The following is a 20216-nucleotide window of genomic DNA, read 5'->3' as shown; positions in this document are numbered from 1 at the left end:
AAGTCCATCTTTTTTTTTTCAGTATCTAAAATTGAATCCTGACATATGTGTGGCATACATTCTACAGCTAAGCTACATTCCTAACCAGAAATGTGTTTGCATTTTGTTATTGCTAGTAGTGAGGACCACACCGTGCTGAGTTCTGTTGGGTTGGAGGGAAGTGTTCAAATCCAGGGCCCCAAATATGCTAGGTTACCACTTGAGCCACATCCCCAGTCATTTATGGTTTTATTTTAAACCATCTCTAGAGCCCAATTTAGCTTGTGTTTGTATTAGAAATTATCACACTATATGAGTGTTATTCAAGTGTTGAAATGTAAGAGTTATGTTAATGTAATAGAATGTGCTCATTTCAGTGCAGTGATGGTCATCTCTCTGTGAAAATTGAGTTAAATTTTTTGATATGTTTCTTCATTTTAATCAAAGAGATCTGATTGCATTGAAATAGTCCTATAGTCAGTAACTCTTAAGTTTTGTTGCCCTCTAAATTGGTTCCACCTTCTTTTGCAGGAGCTATTGTGACAATCTTGGCTACCATCCATTAAGTGCTGCTGACTTTGGAAAGATTATGAAAAATGTCTTTCCAAACATGAAGGCACGTCGTCTGGGCACAAGAGGCAAATCTAAATATCCTTTAACAGAAAAGTTTTGTAGTCAATACTGCATTCTCACTAATTACAATATACTCACTTCAAGACAGCTGCTGTTACAGTCAAACTAGAACTGTATTTAGATGTAAATTCAAATGTACTCTAGTCAAAAGTATTTGGATGGGGCAGGAGAGATGGCATGGAGGTGGGGCATTTGCCTTGCATGCAGAAGGTCAGTGGTTAGAATCCCGGCATCCCATATGGTCCCCCGAGCCTGCCAGGAGCGATTTTTGAGCGTAGAGCCAGGAATAACCCCTGAGCATCACCGGATGTGGCCAAACACCAAAAAAAAAAAAACAGTAGTAAAAGATGCTGACATACTTTCTTCCTCTTATTTAGACAGGAATATCCCTGGCAAAATGCATTCAATAGTCAAAACAGTTTCTTGTAGTAGGAGTTATAAGAGAAGATAAATATGTCTTCCAGTCAACCCTTTAAAGCCTGTGTTAAAAATAAGGCCAGAGGGTCAGAGAGATGATTCAGAGGATGGTAGTGCATGCCTTGTACTCAAGAGACCTGGGATTGATGCGTGGCACTGTGTTCTCAGGAGTCATCTACCAAGCATAGAACTTGAAGCAGATCCCTGAGCCCTGGAAGTTTGTCCATCCCAACACCCTCACCTCCTCTACCCACCTCAAAAAAAAAAAAAAAAAAAAGTAAAAGAAAGTCAGAACATAGTAAAACCTCTCCATGTGCAGAAGAAATGCTTAGGAGCAATCACGACTAAAGAAATCAAGTGTTGTAATTTAGTGAAGTTCTTCCCACTCTTTGAAGATTAGATAAAAGGGGCTTTGTGCCTTACACTGGATATATATCATTTCTCCTAGTTCTAGGCCAAATTTGCCAATTTCAAGCTTAAAGTTTCACTATTGGGGCCAGGGACTTGTTCCATATTAGAGAACATGTGTGTCACACCCTGATCTGTCCCCACTCCCAAGTAGACAGATCTGTGTCCTAATTCACACACATGCAGAGATAAAAGGAAGAAGAACCAAACAGTTCTGTCACCATTCAGAACTGTTTCCTCAAAAGGTCCCAGGATTCGCTAGCCATTTGTATGACCTACCCTGTCTCCTAAGCACAGACAAAAATATTGTGCTATGTCTTTGCCATGTTACAGATGATAATCCTGTGTGTTTCAGTGGAAAATGAGAAATGAAAAGGTTAAAGGCCTTGTGACACTCTAAGGAGCTGTTTTGTTCTAGTGCCCTGGGCTAGAGTTTCCCCTTCTCTGTACCAGATTTCCATCTGATACTTCTTTCCTTCTAACCTGTTTTTGACTGATGATTGGCAAGCTTATGCAGAATGTTTACTCAGAAAATTTCTTTTTTTTTTTTTTTTTTTTTGTGGTTTTTGGGTCACACCCGCAGTGCTCAGGGGTTATTCCTGGCTCCAGGCTCAGAAATTGCTCCTGGCAGGCACGGGGGACCATATGGGATGCTGGGATTTGAACCGATGACCTCCTGCATGAAAGGCAAACATCTTACCTCCATGCTATCTCTCCAGCCCCACTCAGAAAATTTCTAAGAGATGAGAACCATTTTTGCTTCATTTAAAACTATAAAATTTCAATTTCCCAAGAGTCAAAACATCCTGTGTTTCTAATATTCTGGTTTCTCTTACTGAAGAACACAGAGAGTGGATATTATGTTAATGATTTTTCTCATTTCATATATGGTTACTTTTCTGCAAGTGGTGATTACATAATAAGTTCATTTCTCTTAAAGTAATTTAGACCTTAATTGCTTATTACATATTGCTACAGTGGACTACGAAAGAAAGCCTTTGTCCATATGCCAACACTGCCCAATCTTGACTTTCACAAAACTGGAGATGGGGTAAGGTTTTTCTTTCTAACAAATCACATTGTACCTTACTGTTAATATTTAAGTGCCTCCTATATCAATAATCTCATTTGGATCAAGCCAACAATTGGGAACTGTGCCTTTTTCAAAATTAATGGACTCCAGAGTACTTAATTGTGATTGAAAAACATCATCTGTGTAGTTAGCTATAGATCTAGAGTAGAGAATTTATTGTTGTAATCATGATATATTAACATAATATAGATGCTATTGGAAGAATGAAGTTGGTGAGTAGTATTGAGAGTGTGCATGTTTTTAAAAGAGAAATCTGGCTCATGGTACAGTTTATTTGGGAATTTTTTTTTTTTGCTTGTCAATAGGACCTTTAGAAAGCTTCAAAAGACTTGTTGATGTTTGCCAGCCAAAGAATGTGTCTCTTGAATGTGCTTCAGTTCAGTTTCTCTTTAAAGTTTACTTTTTCTTTTTCCTTTATTTAGCTGGAAGGAGCCGAACCTTCTGGGCAGCAAAATATTGACGAGGAAGTTATCTCTTCTGCTTGTCATCTTGTATGTGAATGGGCCCAGAAAGTGCTGAGCCAACCTTTTGATACAGTCCTGGAACTAGCCCGCTTTCTCGTGAAAAGTCACTACATAGGCACCAAGTCCATGGCAGCTCTATCTGTGATGGCAGCAGCACCACCAGGTACACAACCTCTGTCAACAACTAGAATTGACAGCGTGTGCACATACTCAGAGCCAACAACAAGAAGAGATTAGTCAAAGAAGGCCCTTATCTTTTTAATACTTACATGCATTTCCTCTCCTCTCAACACTAATTTCAGATGGGTTTCTCAGACAATGAGAGTCCTTTTATTATAAATTTTGAAGTTGTGGTATTTTGGTAAGTTAATCTCTGGCCCTCATAGCTGCTATTTTAAAATGTAAAGGATTTGTGCTCAAGTACATAAAAGCATGTTAAATCTATTTTAGTACTATGGCAAAAAAAAAAATAAATTATGGACAAACAAGATAGCTTAATGAACTGAGCTCAGCCTGACATGCATCAAGCCCAGGTTTGATCTCCAGCCACATGGAACTGCCCCTAACACTGGTAGAAGGAAACCCTGGGACTAATCAGGAGTACTGTTTGGTAAGGCTCAGAAGCAAAGCAAATAAATGAACAAAAAGATTAAATCTAAAATTACCTGCAGTATATCTATATCAGAAACTAATGCATATAAGTTATAAATGATCCTTGAACATTAAACCTTATATACGAAAAAGTAGTTTTGTCCTGTGAAAAAGTATTACCATGAAAGTTATTTTTCAAAGATGATCCATGTGATAATATAAAGATTTTTAAATTTGAGGCTGGGGTGTACAGTGGGTTGGCATTTGCCTTGCATGCACTGATCTGAGTTTGATTTCCAATACCCCATGGTTCCCTGAGCTCCAATAACTCCAGTAAGAGTGAGCCCTGAGGAACCGGAGAGAGATAGCATGCCTTTCATGCAGAAGGTCTTTGGTTCAAATCCAGCATCCCATATAGTCCCCCGTTGCCTGCCAGGAGCGATTTCTAGCATGGAGCCAGGAGTAACCCTTGAGAACTGCCGGGTGTGACCCAAAAACAAAAATTAAAAAAAAAAAAAAAAAGGAGTGAGCCCTAAACACAAAGCCAGCAGTCAGCCCTGACCACTGCTTGGTGTAATATAAAAACAAAAATAAATTTAATCTGGAGCTGGAGGTATAGTTTGCCACACATACATTTGACCATGTTTGCTCCCCAGCCTCCATATTATCCCTCATGCCCACCAGGAGTGAACGCTGAGCACTACTGAGTGTAGCCAAGAACAAAGAACAAAACAAACTTAAGTAGGTTTAAATAATCCTTTACAGCATATGTCAATTCAGCAAAGTAATCACTTCTTAAGAACCTTGTAAGGGGGATGGAGAGATAATACAGGGGTTAAAGCACTTGCCTTATGTACTATAACCCCAGTTCAGTTACCAGCACTCCAATCGCTCCCTGAGCACCACCTGAGCACAGACCAGTATGGCCCAAAGAAGTGAATAACAAACAAATCTTGTAGTACTGTTTCCTGTTATAAATTGTATGACAAGAATCTAGATGCAGAAGAAAACCAGGACAGCATCCCATTGCTGACTTCATCACATATTACCTCACGTTACCCCAGCAGCTCTACAGTATAGGTGATAATTACTCCCATCTTCAGAGAGGTTCAGTAGATAATATGATTTAAGAATTTAAGTCCTAGTATTTCTGTCTTCAAAGCTCAGGTTGATTCTATTATACTTTCTGTTGTCTTATCTTCTGTAGGATATGGTTTTTTTGGTTTTGACTGAGGGGAGGGAGAAGATTTGTTTTATTTTGTTGTGGGGATATGGTGTGTGGCACACCCAGCTGTGCTCAGAGCTTACTCCTGGTTCTGTTGTCAGGTACTCAAACCTGGGTCAGCTACCATGCAACGCAAGTGCCCTACCAACTGCACTATCTTTCTCAACCTTGCAGAACAAACATTTAAAAGATAGGGCCTTTTAACTTTCTCTTTCTGCTCCTGATACCTATAAGATGACTTAGGGTTGGATGAGTGTATGTGTAATATCCTTGGTAGTGTTTTGTGTGTGTGTGTGTGTGTGTGTGTGTGTGTGTGTGTGTTTGTGTGTGTAATATCCTTGGTAGTGTTTCATTTTCATTCTTTGAAGGTGAATTTGCCTTTTCAGAAATAGTCTCTGTGGTCAGAACAGGTTGTGATACAAATGTCCTTTTGTGAGTCAGCTGGTTGGAATTAGTTGCTGTCCAGAAACCTTGGCAGGAGAGATAAGAGAGCCAGGCTTTAAACCATTGGCAAAGACTTCAGGGGCACAGGTGGGAGAAGTGTTAAAAGGGCTGCAAGTAAAATATATTTGAAATGAAAAGAAGTGCTTAGGTAATAAAGAGAGGGTCAAAGATGAGGAATATTGAAAACGGTGTGTATGGTCACTCCTTTTTCTCCTCCACTTGCTCTCCCTGGATTGTTGCTGCTAGCAGATGATGAAAGGCAGAACTGGGCCTGGGAGAAGTAGGGTCGCTTTACCTCGAGGATGCTGCCATGCTTGCCCTCTCTTCATTGTTTATGCCCACCTCAGCCAGCTCTCACATTATCTTAGTGCCACACTTAAAATCATTTCTAAGTGACTTTTTCTTTAAGAACTCTGTTGTATTGCATAAGGAAATTTTCTTTGTTTTTTTTTTTTTTTTGTTTTTGGGCCACACCCTGTGACGCTCAGGGGTTACTCCTGGCTATGCCCTCAGAAGTTGCTCCTGGCTTCTTGGGGGACCATATGGGACACCGGGGGATCGAACCGCGGTCCGTCCTAGGCTAGCGCAGGCAAGGCAGGCACCTTACCTCCAGCGCCACCGCCCGGCCCCAGGAAATTTTCTTTTATCAGATTGATGTCTTACCATTCCCTTTTCTTGATAGTGCTCTTATGACTGCCTTAAAACATTTTCCCAAGAGTTAAGAGTTCAGATAGGGATTAAAGTGCTTGGTTTTTATGAGGCCAGCCCCATTTTGAGTCCTGGCAACGCATTGGGTCCCCACGTGCTGCCAGGAGTAAGCTATAATTTTAAAAAATTACTCTTAAGTTTTCTCGGTGACATTTTTAGACAGTGACCCAAAAAAGATTTCAAAGTCTTGACCTCAAGAATTGCTTCCTTTCTCCAGGGTCGCATTGGAATGACTATATAGTAGCAGTTAAATTTTTCATGAGTTTGTGGTAAAAAAAAAAAAAGAGAGAGAGAGAGACTGGTGTTCCTAATACAGAAATTTTCTAATGCAGCTAGAGAAATAGTATGGCAGATAGAGTGCTTGTCTTACTTTCAGCTAACCTGGGTTCAATCCCAACACTCTGTATGTTCCCCAAGCACTGCCAGGAATGATCCCTGAGCTGTATGTTCCCCTGAGCACTGCAGGATGTGGGAATACACAAATAAATATTTTCCCAAGATGCAGATGCTTTCAGCACATATTTATTACTTTATTAAGTATGAGAGTACTAAAATTAAAATCATAAAAAAGCAAACTCATAAAAAAGCAAATTCATTACTAGAAAGATAAAGAAATTAACTGACATCTACTGATAAAACCTGTTGTTGTTGACACTTACCTTGCCTTCTTTAAATTTATGTATAAATTTGCTACTCTTGAAGATCTTCATGTGCTATTCTGTATATAGATGAAACTACCCCCTGAGTTGAACCATATTTGCTGGTTTGGGTTTCTTTGTCCAGTAGATGGCTACATAGTCAAAGAAATTGATTTGTAACTGCCTTCTACACATAAGAGCACTTATTTATGTAAGCTTCCCTTTCTGTTTGTTTTCAGGAATTAAAGGAATTACCCAGCCTTCTGCTTTTGTACCTACAGCTGAAAGTAATTCCTTCCAACCTCAAGTGAAGACTTTACCATCTCCTATTGATGCTAAGCAGCAATTGCAGCGCAAAATACAAAAGAAACAGCAAGAACAGAAACTACAGTCCCCTCTACCAGGAGAATCCTCAGCAAAAAAATCAGAAAGTGCTACAACCAATGGAGTGACAAATCTTCCTAACGGAAATCCTGCAATCCTTTCTCCTCAGCCCATTGGTATTGTTGTGGCTGCCGTCCCTAGCCCCATTCCGGTAATATCATCGCACAGTGTTTGACCTTATTGGGATGGTGGGAAATTAAGAGGGGCAGATAAAAGGAGACAAATGCATTAACCAAATTATTTGATAACAGACTAGTTTCCAGTTCAGCCCATTCAGGATACAGATTACTGATCACAAAAATGAATTAAAAATGAAATGTATACATTAAAAATGCAGAACTCTGACACATAGAGAATGCCTGTAACCAGTCAGAACATTTTATAATGGATGAGTTATTTTACCATTTTCCATCTGTAGCTAAGCCAACCTTATAGACCTTTTTTAAATGTCTGAATATTTAGCTAGAGCAAATAATGATGTGTACTGCTAATAGTTTCATGTTGACCTTTCTGGCTTGCTACTTGGGATCTTGGGCCTTGGCTACTGAGTCTGTTTCCATATCAACAAATGAAAGTTATATTTCCCCCTCCTTTCTCACAACTGAGGCTATGGTGAAATTGTTCTCAAATGAGAACAAATAGTGCTAATGAGAGCATTTGATGATACTATTGACGAAATTATTATAGAAATATTTTATCTTGGTTTTTCTTATTCTGTAACATTTAATGGCATCCTCATGACATTAAAACATCAAATAACCTGTGACCACACTCTTGCAGTGTCTATTATTTAAGGAGTCAGTGATTTTCTCTGAACCCTTATTTATAGGAACTCCAGGTTAGACCCATTTATAAGACAGGGTTCCCTATGGGTGAGTCATCTTGGTACAGACTTTAGGAAATAGCTTTATACTTTCCTATTCCTTCGAGATTTGTCTCCCCTTTATATAAATGCAAAAACTGTTACATTGGCAATTATCACTAACATGAGGGTTTTAATCTTAATTGAAAAGGATCATAATATTCTTCTATACTACTGTATTTTATAATTACCTTATACTGTGTACATAATCGTGTATATGCTATAGTAGTGAAAAATTCTTAATATACAAAATCCCTTTGTTTCTTCCTTTTAGCTTTACATTTATTAACTCTGTTGACACTGTACAGATACTTGAGTTCCTCATAGGAGCAGAAGTAACTATTTATATCTGAGACTTGTTTAATGTATTGTTTTTTGTTTTTCACCTAACAGGTCCAGCGAACCAGACAGTTGGTAACTTCTCCAAGTCCAATGAGTTCTTCTGATGGCAAAGTTCTTCCCCTCAATGTTCAGGTGGTCACTCAGCACATGCAGTCTGTGAAACAGGCACCAAAGACTCCTCAGAATGTTCCAGCCAGTCCTGGTGGGGACCGTTCCGCCCGACACCGTTACCCTCAGATCTTGCCGAAACCAGCCAACACCAGTGCACTCACCATCCGCTCCCCAACCACTGTCCTCTTTACCAGCAGTCCCATCAAAACTGCTGTTGTGCCCACATCACACATGAGTTCTCTAAATGTGGTGAAGATGACAGCAATATCCCTCACACCCAGCAACAGCAATGCCCCCGTTAAACCCTCTGCCTCAGCAAACAGTGCTACAGGAACAACAGAAGAATCTAGGACCTTCCCACAGATCAAAAATGGTTCTGTTGTTTCACTTCAATCTCCTGGATCCAAGAGCAGCAGCAGTGGGGGATCATCTGCAGTGGAAGTCAAGATGGAACCTGAAATTTCATCAGATGAGCAACATCTGGTACAGTGCCAAGAAAATTCTGATGGGACTAAAACTTCTAAAGTAACACCTAGTGCCCTTCCAGGACAGAAAAATAATACAGATGGTGCTGTGCAAAAACCTCCAAGTGAAAGTGGTGTTGAAGTCAAAGCAAATAAGGTCTGTGACCAGAGGACCAAATGTAAAAGTCGTAATGAAATTCAGCCAAGCACTTCAACAGGCAATAATCAAAGCCCCGTTGCTCTCTCAGTTGCCACTCCAAACTTAACTTTCACCAGCACCAACTCACCATCTAATGGTGACTCAATAAATAAAGACCCTAAATTATGCACTAAAAGTCCACGAAAACGACTGTCTTCTGCATTGCAAGAGTGCCAGATGCCTCCTGTTAAAAAACCAATTGTGGATCAGCTTTCTACAGTTGTTGTAGAAGATCAGAAACCAGGCAGTGTTAAGAACGACCAAAAGGTTCCACATTCAGGGAAAACAGAAAGTGTCACAGCAGGTGCTCAACTCCCTAATGCAGTGTCAGTAAATGTCGAGTCACACATCCTGGAAAACCAGTCCTTGAATTCTTCTGCTCTTCTTTCCACTGACTTGGCTTCAGAACAACCAGCCACACCATCATCATCTCCAGATATTAAAGTAAAACTTGAAGGGAGTGTCTTTCTCTTGGACACTGACTCAAAATCTGATGGCAGCTTCAATCCAAATGAATGGCAACAGGTCACCAAGGATTCTGAGTTCCTGTCTGCCAGCTGTGAAGAACAGCAGGCTGTCGGCGTCGTTACAATTTCTGAGCATCCTGATATCAACGACTTAGAGAAATCTGTTTGGGAATTAGAAGGTCTGCCCCAGGACACATATACCCAGCAGCTGCACAGCCAGATGCAAGAATCGCCTCTTAGTCAGACACAAGCCCCATCTTCAGACCAGTTACCTCTCCAGTCCGAACTGAAGGAATTTGAGCCTTCAGTCTCTCAGACCCATGAAAGCTACTTTCCTTTTGATGATGAACTCACACAGGATAGTATTGTGGAGGAACTGGTGCTCATGGAACAGCAGATGGCAATGAACAACCCTCATGCTTACAGTAATTGTCTAGGAATGACCCTTCAGAGTCAGTCAGTAACTCCTGGGGCCCCAGCATCCTCTCACACCCCCAGCACCCACTTCTACCATCCAATCCATAGTAATGGCACTCCGATCCACACACCCACACCCACACCGACCCCTACCCCCACACCTACACCCACACCCACACCCACCTCGGAAATGATTGCTGGCTCTCAAGGTCTGTCCCGGGAGAGCCCTTGCTCAAGACTGGCCCAAACCACCCCTGTGGATAGTGCTCTAGGAAGCAGCCGGCACACACCAATTGGGACTCCACATTCTAACTGCAGCAGTAGTGTCCCACCCAGCCCTGTGGAATGCAGGAATCCATTCGCTTTCACTCCAATAAGCTCCAGCATGGCATACCATGATGCTAGTATTGTCTCCAGTAGTCCTGTGAAACCAATGCAGAGACCCATGGCCACACACCCTGACAAAACCAAGCTTGAGTGGATGAACAATGGGTATAGTGGGGTGAGTAATTCATCGGTATCTGGCCATGGCATCCTCCCAAGTTATCAGGAACTAGTAGAAGACCGTTTTAGGAAACCTCATGCTTTTGCTGTGCCAGGACAGTCCTACCAGGCTCAAACCAGGCACCTTGACACTCATTTTGGCCGTGTAACTCCTGTCTCTCCTGTGCAACATCAGGGTACCACTGTGAATAACACCAACAAACAGGAGGGTTTTGCTGTCCCTGCTCCTCTTGACAATAAAGGAACTAATTCATCTGCCAGTGGCAGTTTTAGATGCCGGAGCGTGAGCCCTGCTGTTCATCGCCAACGGAATCTTAGTGGCAGCACCCTATACCCTGTATCTAATATCCCCCGATCCAATGTGACCCCATTTGGAAGTCCTGTAACCCCAGAAGTTCATGTTTTCACAAACGTTCCCGCAGATGCATGTGCCAATAACATAGCTCAGAGAAGTCAGTCGGTTCCATTGACGGTCATGATGCAGACAGCCTTCCCAAATGCACTTCAGAAGCAAACAAACAGTAAAAAAATAACCAACGTTTTGCTGAGCAAACTGGATTCTGACAATGATGATGCAGTAAGAGGTTTGGGCATGAACAACCTGCCCTCCAATTACACAGCCCGGATGAATCTCACACAGATTTTGGAAACTTCAACTGTTTTCCCTAGTGCCAACTCACAAAATATGATCGATTCCAGCACTTCGGTTTATGAATTTCAGACACCATCTTACCTCACCAAAAGTAATAGCACCGACCAGATCAGTTTTTCTCCTGAAGATAATCAAGCACAAACCGAAATTGGAGAGCAACAGTTGGACTTCAATAGCACTGTTAAAGACCTGTTGGGTGGAGACAGCTTGCAACCCAGCCAGCCACTGGTGGGTCAGGTCACATCTGATCTCACTAATGCTGCATCTGATTTCTCTAGTGACATCAGATTGTCTTCTGAGCTCTCAGGCAGCATCAATGATTTGAACACTCTAGACCCAAATCTACTGTTCGATCCAGGTCGCCAGCAGGGACAAGATGATGAAGCTACACTGGAAGAATTAAAGAATGACCCATTGTTTCAACAAATTTGCAGTGAATCCATAAGCTCTATGACTTCATCAGGTTTTGAATGGATAGAAAGCAAGGACCATCCTGCTGTTGAAATGTTGGGTTAAATTGTGTTTTATAATATGTAGCACACTGTATCTAAAGACATATGTATTGTATTTGTCTTAATGGAAGTGCCTCCCGCAGCAGAAACACTATTAATTGTGACATTTTAAAAGAGTTTGCTGCAGAAGTGGTTTCTTCTTCAAGTAGGAAATGGTTAGACTTGCCTCAGTTCTTAATAATTTCTGGAGACAGTAGGCAATAGAAGAACAAGTATTAGGTTTTAAATTTTACAATGTTCCCCATTTAATCACATTGTTTGCTAGTAAACAATTGACTAACTGGCTTTTACAAGAGCAATCTAGATCTTTATTTTGTATGAGTTTATTTTATTCACTGGTTGATCTGCACAGAAGTTAGAGGAAACCATTGATTTTAGAGGTAGGTTATTTTCTGTTTTTGTTGGCATTATCTTTTAGATATGAAATCATAGCTAAGGTGAACTGTAGACAAGAAGGTCTTCCTTGAAACAGGGATAATATTCAGGTTATTTTAAGTATTTAGGCTTGAAGCATAGAGCTACTGTAGAATGAAAAATCTCTGTAGGACTTTCTGGGACTTCAGTACCATTTGCACCTATAATGAAGGGCTTAAATAGAAGAAAATAATGGAAAATTTAATATTAACTTAAGGAAAGCAAAAGCAGCATTAAAACTTTTAAAAGGAAAAAAACAATAGCCATTTATATATGTGATCTTGCATTAGTCTTATTTTTAAAGTGTTGATTTTAATACAACACAGAGACATGGACACACACACACACACACACACACACACACACCCCAAATAACTCGCATTAGTCTTATTTTAAAATGTTGATTTTAATACAACACAGAGACATGAACGGACACACACACACCACACACACACACACACAAAATAACTCCAGACATTGTGATTTAGGGCCGTGCACAAAGCCAATCTTGATTCGATTCCCAGCATTTCAGATGACCCCTCAAGCCCACTTCGGAGTGATTCCTGAGTTCAAAGCCAGGAGTAAGAGTAACATCAGGTGTGGCCCCAAAAAAAAACAAACAAAAAAGGCATTGTAATTAAATAGAATAAACACAGGCGTGCTAGGAAAACGTCTTCTGTTTATATAGTTGAAAATGGAAAATTTGGAAGGAAAATGAAAGTATTTTCTTATTTTCACAATGGCTGCATGCACATATTAAAATCTATGATTTTGTTTTGAGGAATTCTTAAGCCTTCAGCTGCAAAACGTTATCCCTCCTGAATTTAATAAATACATTTTGTTTATAGGATCCATTTGAAAACAAGCAGGAGGGAAGTAGCATTAAAAAACTGAACAAAAATATTACTACACCTAAGGTCTGAAGCCACAAATCTTTATATCTCTGATAAAACAAAGGAGATATCAATAATACTTGAAAAGAGGAGCATTTTATTACATGCTTAATTTATTGTGATAACCACAATTGCAAAAGGAGCACTCAGGATTTGTTTTAAAATGTTTCTCTCTATGGCTCTCATTTTGTTTTATGAATAGTTATTTATGAATTTCCTGTTAACAAAAATCAGCTCACTAGTTGACAGTTCTGCTTAAGTGAGTTCCAAGATAATTTTCAAAGAGATTTAAAAATTGTCATTACATCTTTAAAGCTAACATTAAACCATTGTTATGCTACCTTGAACCTAGCTAAGCTTTCCTATACCTTAATTAGGAAGCCAATCAGAAAACTACAATCAATGAATATTTAACAAGCATGATGAAGGGTCTAATTTAATAAGATTTCATTGTTCACTAAATTTGCAAGGTAGGGTATTAACATTTTGATAAATAAATGGTGCTAGGGTTGGCTCAGAGATTTATATATTGATAACGTCCTAGTTATTGGCATTTGTGTATGTTTGCTGTTATCTTAATTTGATGATTTGTTAGATTTTTTTTCTTGATGCTAGTTATTTCTTCACTGTACATTGAGACACAGCACTACTGCACACCAAAGTATGCAATACCCAAAGGAAACTGTGTGATTTCTAGTAACAAATGATGGGAGCCTTTCTCTATGAAATACTCTGAAAAGGAGATTTTGAGGCCATTCTAATCCCTTGTTTACATTATTAGCTTCCTACAAATATAAAAAATAATGGAATCTTTTTTGATAAAAATATAAAGACGAAGATTTTTAACCCCATGTATAGTATTGCAGCAAACACTTTAAATTTGGTTGAATTCGTCCAATAAACTTTCTGGGGTTCATATATTGCACTAAATTTGTTGAACCTGTGGTAGGCACATCTCTTAGGATAAATGCAACCAATGCAGTCCACAGATTAAAGTTTTTAAACGTGTTTCATTATAAAAGACAAAATGTCATCAAAGTGACAGATAAAATTGTCTTATATAGCAATGTGCATTGATCTCAATGAGATATTTCTATTTCTTATTCTCTTACATGAGAATATTACAGCAGGAAGAATTAAATTTAGTTTGCTTCACCATGTTAATACATGATCACAAAATGTGCATGAGTGTTATTGACTTATCTTGTACAGTACTAGGTATTCTTGTAACCACTCTTTTTTTCTTGACTGTATTGAAACTGGTTCAGTGGTAACCAGGCAAGCATAGTTATTCACAAGTTATTCACTTTCGTTATGTTTACTAATTCTACTTAGTTATTGTTGGATATGTTCTTTTCTTGGATTATTTTCATTGTTTTGATGTTTGAAACATTTGACATATGTTTATCATGATAAGACTTCATGAAGTAAATAATTTTGCATATATTTGCAATAAGCACTGACTTTTGAACTGAAAAGAAGGAAAGTGGTTTTTTGTGCAGTACATCTGAGGTTCATATAATAGTCTTGTACTATAATGTGCTTTACTACACCATAAATGACAAAAACAAGCCCTGTTTCATGTTTTCATTTAGTGCAAAAAAAGAGAGAAATCAGATTTCCCCAGTGTTTTGTTGTCTGTTGTACCTGCTGAAACTACAGTAGTTGAAATATTGCAGTAGCATTTCAGTTCTCTTTTTTTATTGAAAGTGCTCAAATTTTGTTTTTTAAATGTTTTCAAAAACAATTAAAAACATTTTATATTAAACTGGCTGGATCTAAGATTATTTGTGGGATCTGTTTACATAAGTAAGCATGTCATTTTGCAGACAAGCCTGCGTGATGCCCTTTGTGAATCATGAAAATACAAAGAAGTGGATATATATCTTTTGACAAACTGCAGTTCAGGATTTCTTACCAACAAATGGTACATGGCATCAACCTTTACGTTTTCAAGCAAAACATCTTTTGCTTCTTTATAATATTTGCCTTCAGATGTTGACCTAAAAAGCACCCAAATGTATGCATTGAGGAATCTCAGAGCTAAAAGAAAAAAGAATAATTTTAAAATGAGCATTTTAAAAATACTTTATTTCTGGAAGCAGAATAAGCATTTACATGTATGCAAATACGCAGTATTGGAGCCAGAGACAGTACAGCAGTTAAATACTTGCCTTACAACTAGCCTGTTGTTTTAATATAAATTAAAGAGTCCTACTCTTGTTAGGGGGATGGTGAGGTTTTTCTCGGCTAGGCCCGGCTCCTGAAGCCCCTATGGCCTGGTGGTTCTGTAAGTTGCATGGTGACAGCAGAGATTCACAAAGTAGTCAGATGAAATTTCAGTAGTCAGCCAGCTTTATTTCACAGCGCTAACCTAACATATACATTTCCTCACATATTTCCTCGCATGGCTTCTATGCTAAGCCTTTTCCTAGCAGCTAGTTCTCTAATCCTTCTGGCTCTCTCAGCCTGTTTCCCTTTCAGTTGCTTTTTCCAGGCTTCCTTGCTGACTAACTCCCTTTGCTGAAGGTACCACTGCTGCTTCTTTGACAATACTCAACTGCTGATGCTAGATCTGATGCTGAATCTCTCTGTTGAATCTCGCTATTGATTCTCACCTCTTTTCGATTATACCTCACTTCTCTCTCTAACTCTCCTTAACCCCTCTCTCCCAACTCTCAGCCTCCTTTACCTGCCCATTCCAGGTGTGGGCAGTTCTGATCATTCAGGTGTGATAAATAAGAAGTTGGGGGAGGAGATACCCACCCACACTTACCCACCGCAGTTCCATCCTAGCATCAAAGTTCCTACTTCCATCCTAACATCAAAGAAAGATCCTTCACTAATAGTGCCAAGAGTTGAGCCCTGAGCAACACTTGTTTTTTTATATTGGTTTTATATTGTTGTTTTTTTTTTTGCCCCAAAACAAAAGAAATGGTAAGTTGGGCCCTAGAGATAATACAGTGGACAGAGAACATTTGCATTGCATGTTGACCCTGTTCGATTCATGGCATTTATACAGCCCCATGAGCACCACCAGAGTAACCACTGAAATCATTGGGTTTGATCCAAAAAAGATGGCAAGGAGGTAGGGTGTTTGCATTACATGCAGAAGGATGGTGGTTCAAATCCCGGCATCCCATGTGGTTCCCCGAGCCTGCCAGGAGTGATTTCTGAGCCAGGAGTAACCCCTGAGAGCTGCTGGGTGTGACCCAAAAACCAAAAAAAAAGGAAATGAAATGGAAAATGTTAACTGTATCTAGAAGCCAGAGTCAGTCCTGTAAGTCTGAGAAGAAGCCAGAAATTTTAGTTCCTAAACAGTTATAAAATTAGTGTTTGAAATTGAGTTTCACTGTTGAAATAAAAAACATCTATCAAGGGGCCTGGAAGGTGGCGCTAGAGGTAAGGTGTCTGCCTTGCAAGCACTGGCATAGGACGGACCGTGGTTCGATCCCCTGGAGTCCCATATGGTACCCCCAAACCAGGAGCAATTTCTGAACGCATAGCCAGGAGTAACCCCTGAGCGTCACAGGGTGTGGCCCAAAAAACAAACAAACAAACCATTTATCAAGCATCCAGTACTTGTAACTAATCATCTGGCAGAGCCAAACAGGGCTGGAGCCAAATAGCCTGTTCACTTCCATAATCTCTTTAGAACTTGCTTGTGGATGAATAGGTGCAAGTATGAAAGATAAGAAGAGTTAGGAAAGGGAAGGTGAAGAATTTTTTAAAAATACAAGATGAGGGCCCGGAGAGATAGCACAGCAGCGTTTGCCTTGCAAACAGCCGATTCAGGACCAAAGGTGGTTGGTTCGAATCCTGGTGACCCATATGGTCCCCCGTGCCTGCCAGGAGCTATTTCTGAGCAGACAGCCAGGAGTAACCCCTGAGCATCACCGGGTGTGGCCCAAAAACCAAAACAAAAAACAAAACAAAAAAAAACAAGATGAGCCTGCAAACCAAAACTATTAAAAGAAAATGAAACTAACCCTAAGCAAGTGAAAGCAATGAGTGATAAAATTCTCAGTAAAGGAAGTGGGAGAATCCCATTTTATGATCAAGAGCTAGCATACTAGTAGATTGAAGCAGAGCCTAGTACAAAGTAGGATGAACTTGACTGGTCCCTGAGGTGCTCTGGCTGCAAGTTAGAACACCTACCTAGTTCCGGCTCAAATAGCACAGTTGATATGGGAAATTCCCGACCACACACAGCACGGTGTATAACTCACTATTCAGAGCTCAGTTTGTGCTACTACTACCAACAGTATTAACAGCCCCAAACACAAGTGTAAACTTAAGAATTTCAGAAAAAAAAATTTTTGGAGGAACTAGAGAGTTTAGCAGGAGACACATTGTGGCTGAGCACAGAGCCAGGAATATGACTTGAATATAACCCTATTCCATTTCCAAATAAAGATAAGGATTCATTTAACTCAGTGTTCTCAAGAGTCCGATTATTTGTTTCATCTCTGGCTTGGCTTTTGTTTCTCTCCTTATGGTTACAGAATGGCTGCCAGTTTTTCAAGTAGTATATTTTCTTTTATTTTTTTATTAAATATATTTTTATTTAAGTAACATGATCATATTTGGGTTACAGTCATAAGCAGAACACCCCCCTTCACCAGTGCAACATTACCCCCTCCCCCCTTCCCATCCCCTGCCTGTTTTCGAGACAGGCGTTCTACTACAGTAATTTGTTTTTAAGTTCAGTAAGTTGTATTATTTTCCTTAGAGTAAAAAAAATATAGTAAAGGTGTGATAGTGGCAATCGCCAATGTTTGCATAGGTCCAGAAAAATGGAGTAAATGGGGAAAAAAAATGCCTTGACCTGATTACAAAAAGGCCTCACCTCAGAAGTTTATTGGCATAAGACAGACTCTGGGTTCCAGGCATACCAGTCTATCCAACTCCAGTCATTCTCAAGGTCCCGGTGAAACTTTTTCACACTTTAGCTATAGTTGGTATCAGACTTTTATATTTAAAGATTCTGGATTCTGTGCATTTCTTTCGTTGATGTCAGGCTGATGTGGAGCATCCTCTAGTTTCAGCATATCATTAAATGCAGAGCGATCTGCCCTGCATGCAGACTGTTGCTGAGTCACCTGGGTGTTGGGAGTACTCTTTGGAGTCAGTCAATGCCAAAGCAGTGGTAGGTCTTCTCTGGTAGAGGCTTGGATCCTGGGAATGTTAAAGACAATTGTGGTTGTTTCCATAGTTCAGGTGTGTGTGGGCGATGCCCATTCTTCTGATGCCTGAGCCAAATCATTATGCCAATGTTCAGGATAAAAGGCCTACTTACATTACCAAATTACATTACCAAATCAAGTAGTATATTTTCAAATAACCCGCCACACCACCGTCTATTTGGAGAAGAGGGACAAAAGGAGATCAGAGGCCCAACCTAGAACCATTTTGGATTCTTTTTTTGTGATTAATACATTTTTAATTGAATCACCATAAGATACACAGCTGCACAGTTGTTCATAATTGGTTTTCAGTCAGACAATATTCAAATACCCATCTCTTCACCAGTGCACATTATCCACCCCCAATGACTCCAGTTTACCTCCTGCCCCACTCCCACCCACCACATGCTTCTATGGCAAATATTTTTCTCTCCATTTTTTTAGGCACTGTAGTATACAGTATTGTTACTGAAGCTATACCATGCATAGCTTGGTATATCACTTAATCTCCTTCCAGCACTCAGTTCTCCAGAGTGATCATTTCTGTCATTGTCATAGTGTTCCCTTCTCTGCCCTAATTGTACTCCCCAATCTTTGTGGCAAACTTCCTACCATAGTCTTCTAGACCTTCTAGTCCTCTGTTGTCTTTAGTATTTAATATCCCACAGAGGAGTGTGGTCATTGCCTGTCCCTTTTCTGATGACTTAGTTCATTCACTCAATACTCTATATTCATTATTAGCAATTTCATGACTTCATTTTTCCTAACTACATAGTATTCCATTATGTAGATGTACCTTTGCTTCTTTATCCACTTAATTACTCTCACAATGAACATAGAAGTACAGATATCATTTTTGCATTGTGTTTTTGAGAATATATGTATATTTGAGAATATATTCCCCAGAGCTGTATTGCTGGGTTATATGGGAGCTCAATTTCTAGTTTTTTGAGGAATGGCAATTTTGTTTTCCAAAAAGGCTAGACTAGTCTACATGATCACTGCATCCATATAGGCACTGGTTGCCCTTGTTGCTTTTGATGTGTGTCAGTCTCTGTGGTGTGATCTAATACTGAACTATTGATTTGCATCCCCCTTGTGACTAATGATGTGGGACATTTTTTCCATGTGTCTTTTGGCCATCTTTACTTCTTTGGGGAAATTTCTGTTCAATTCTTCCCCATTTTTTTTGATATGGTTAGTTTTTTTTCCTTACTAAACTCTACTAGGGCCTTATAGATATCTTGGATAGTAGCCCCTTATCAGATGGGTATTAGGTGAATAATTTCTCCCAATCCATGGGGCAGTATTTGTATCATGGTCACTGTTTCCTTTGAGGTGCAAAATTTTCTTAGTTTAATGTACCATATTTTCTGGCATATAAGGAGACTTTTAAAACAAAAAAAAGTCAACCGAAAATCGGGGGTCATCTTATACGCCAAGTATATCCCAAAAAATGTTTCAATATGCTGCTAAACGAAAATTGTCTGAATATTGCCACAAAACAAATTTTCCAACTCGATCCTGCACCGATCACTGCAAGGCTGCTCGGACCGCCTCTCTAACTCAGCCAATCCAAGCAGGCTTTTTATGCATGCAAATTAGACAATGTTCTGGACCCGCATCTACACTGTAAAAAGCCTGCTCAGGTGGGCCAGAGTCAGAGAGGAAGTCTATTACAGTATAACCTTTGAACCTTTGCTTGTTGTGATTGGCTCACTGTGGTACATGAGCACAGGAACACATGCAGCACATGCAGCACAGGAACGTTCTGTCTGATATAGCAAATATAGGCCTAAACCTGTGTTTTAACTGGAAAATTAGGGGGTCGTCTAATACGCCCGGTTGTCTTATATGCCAGCAAATACGATAATTTCATTTTTTTTTTTTTTTTTTTTTTTTTTTTTTTTTTTTTTTTTTTTTTTGTTTTTTGGGCCACACCCGTTTGATGCTCAGGGGTTACTCCTGGCTATGTGCTCAGAAATCGCCCCTGGCTTGGGGGGACCATATGGGACGCCGGGGGATCGAACCGCGGTCCTTCCTTGGCTAGCGCTTGCAAGGCAGACACCTTACCTCCAGCGCCACCTACCCGGCCCCGATAATTTCATTTATTTACTTTTTGCTTCCACTTATTCAGTGGTGATTCATCCTTGAAGATGCCTTTAGCTCCAATGTCATGGAGAGTTCTCCCTGCTTTCTTCTATATATC

The 20216-nt window shown here is 39.8% G+C and overlaps 1 protein-coding gene across 1 annotated transcript in view; it reads left to right on the top strand.

Annotated features, from left to right (window-relative positions):
- Window positions 1-11833, top strand: part of RFX7 (regulatory factor X7) — a 78862-nt gene extending 67029 nt beyond the window's left edge. The window contains exons 5-9 of the mRNA XM_049773748.1: window positions 511-631; window positions 2408-2488; window positions 2953-3157; window positions 6840-7135; window positions 8240-11833. Coding sequence (XP_049629705.1) covers window positions 511-631; window positions 2408-2488; window positions 2953-3157; window positions 6840-7135; window positions 8240-11518 — 3982 coding nt within the window. The 3' untranslated portion in view covers window positions 11519-11833. The remainder of the gene's footprint in view (window positions 1-510; window positions 632-2407; window positions 2489-2952; window positions 3158-6839; window positions 7136-8239) is intronic.
- Window positions 11834-20216: the final 8383 nt, after the last annotated feature.

This window comes from Suncus etruscus, chromosome 5 (assembly GCF_024139225.1).
Source record: "Suncus etruscus isolate mSunEtr1 chromosome 5, mSunEtr1.pri.cur, whole genome shotgun sequence".
NCBI lineage: Eukaryota > Metazoa > Chordata > Mammalia > Eulipotyphla > Soricidae > Suncus > Suncus etruscus.
The sequence above is the reverse complement of the archived record's forward strand: the minus strand, read 5'-3'. Positions and strand labels throughout refer to the sequence as shown.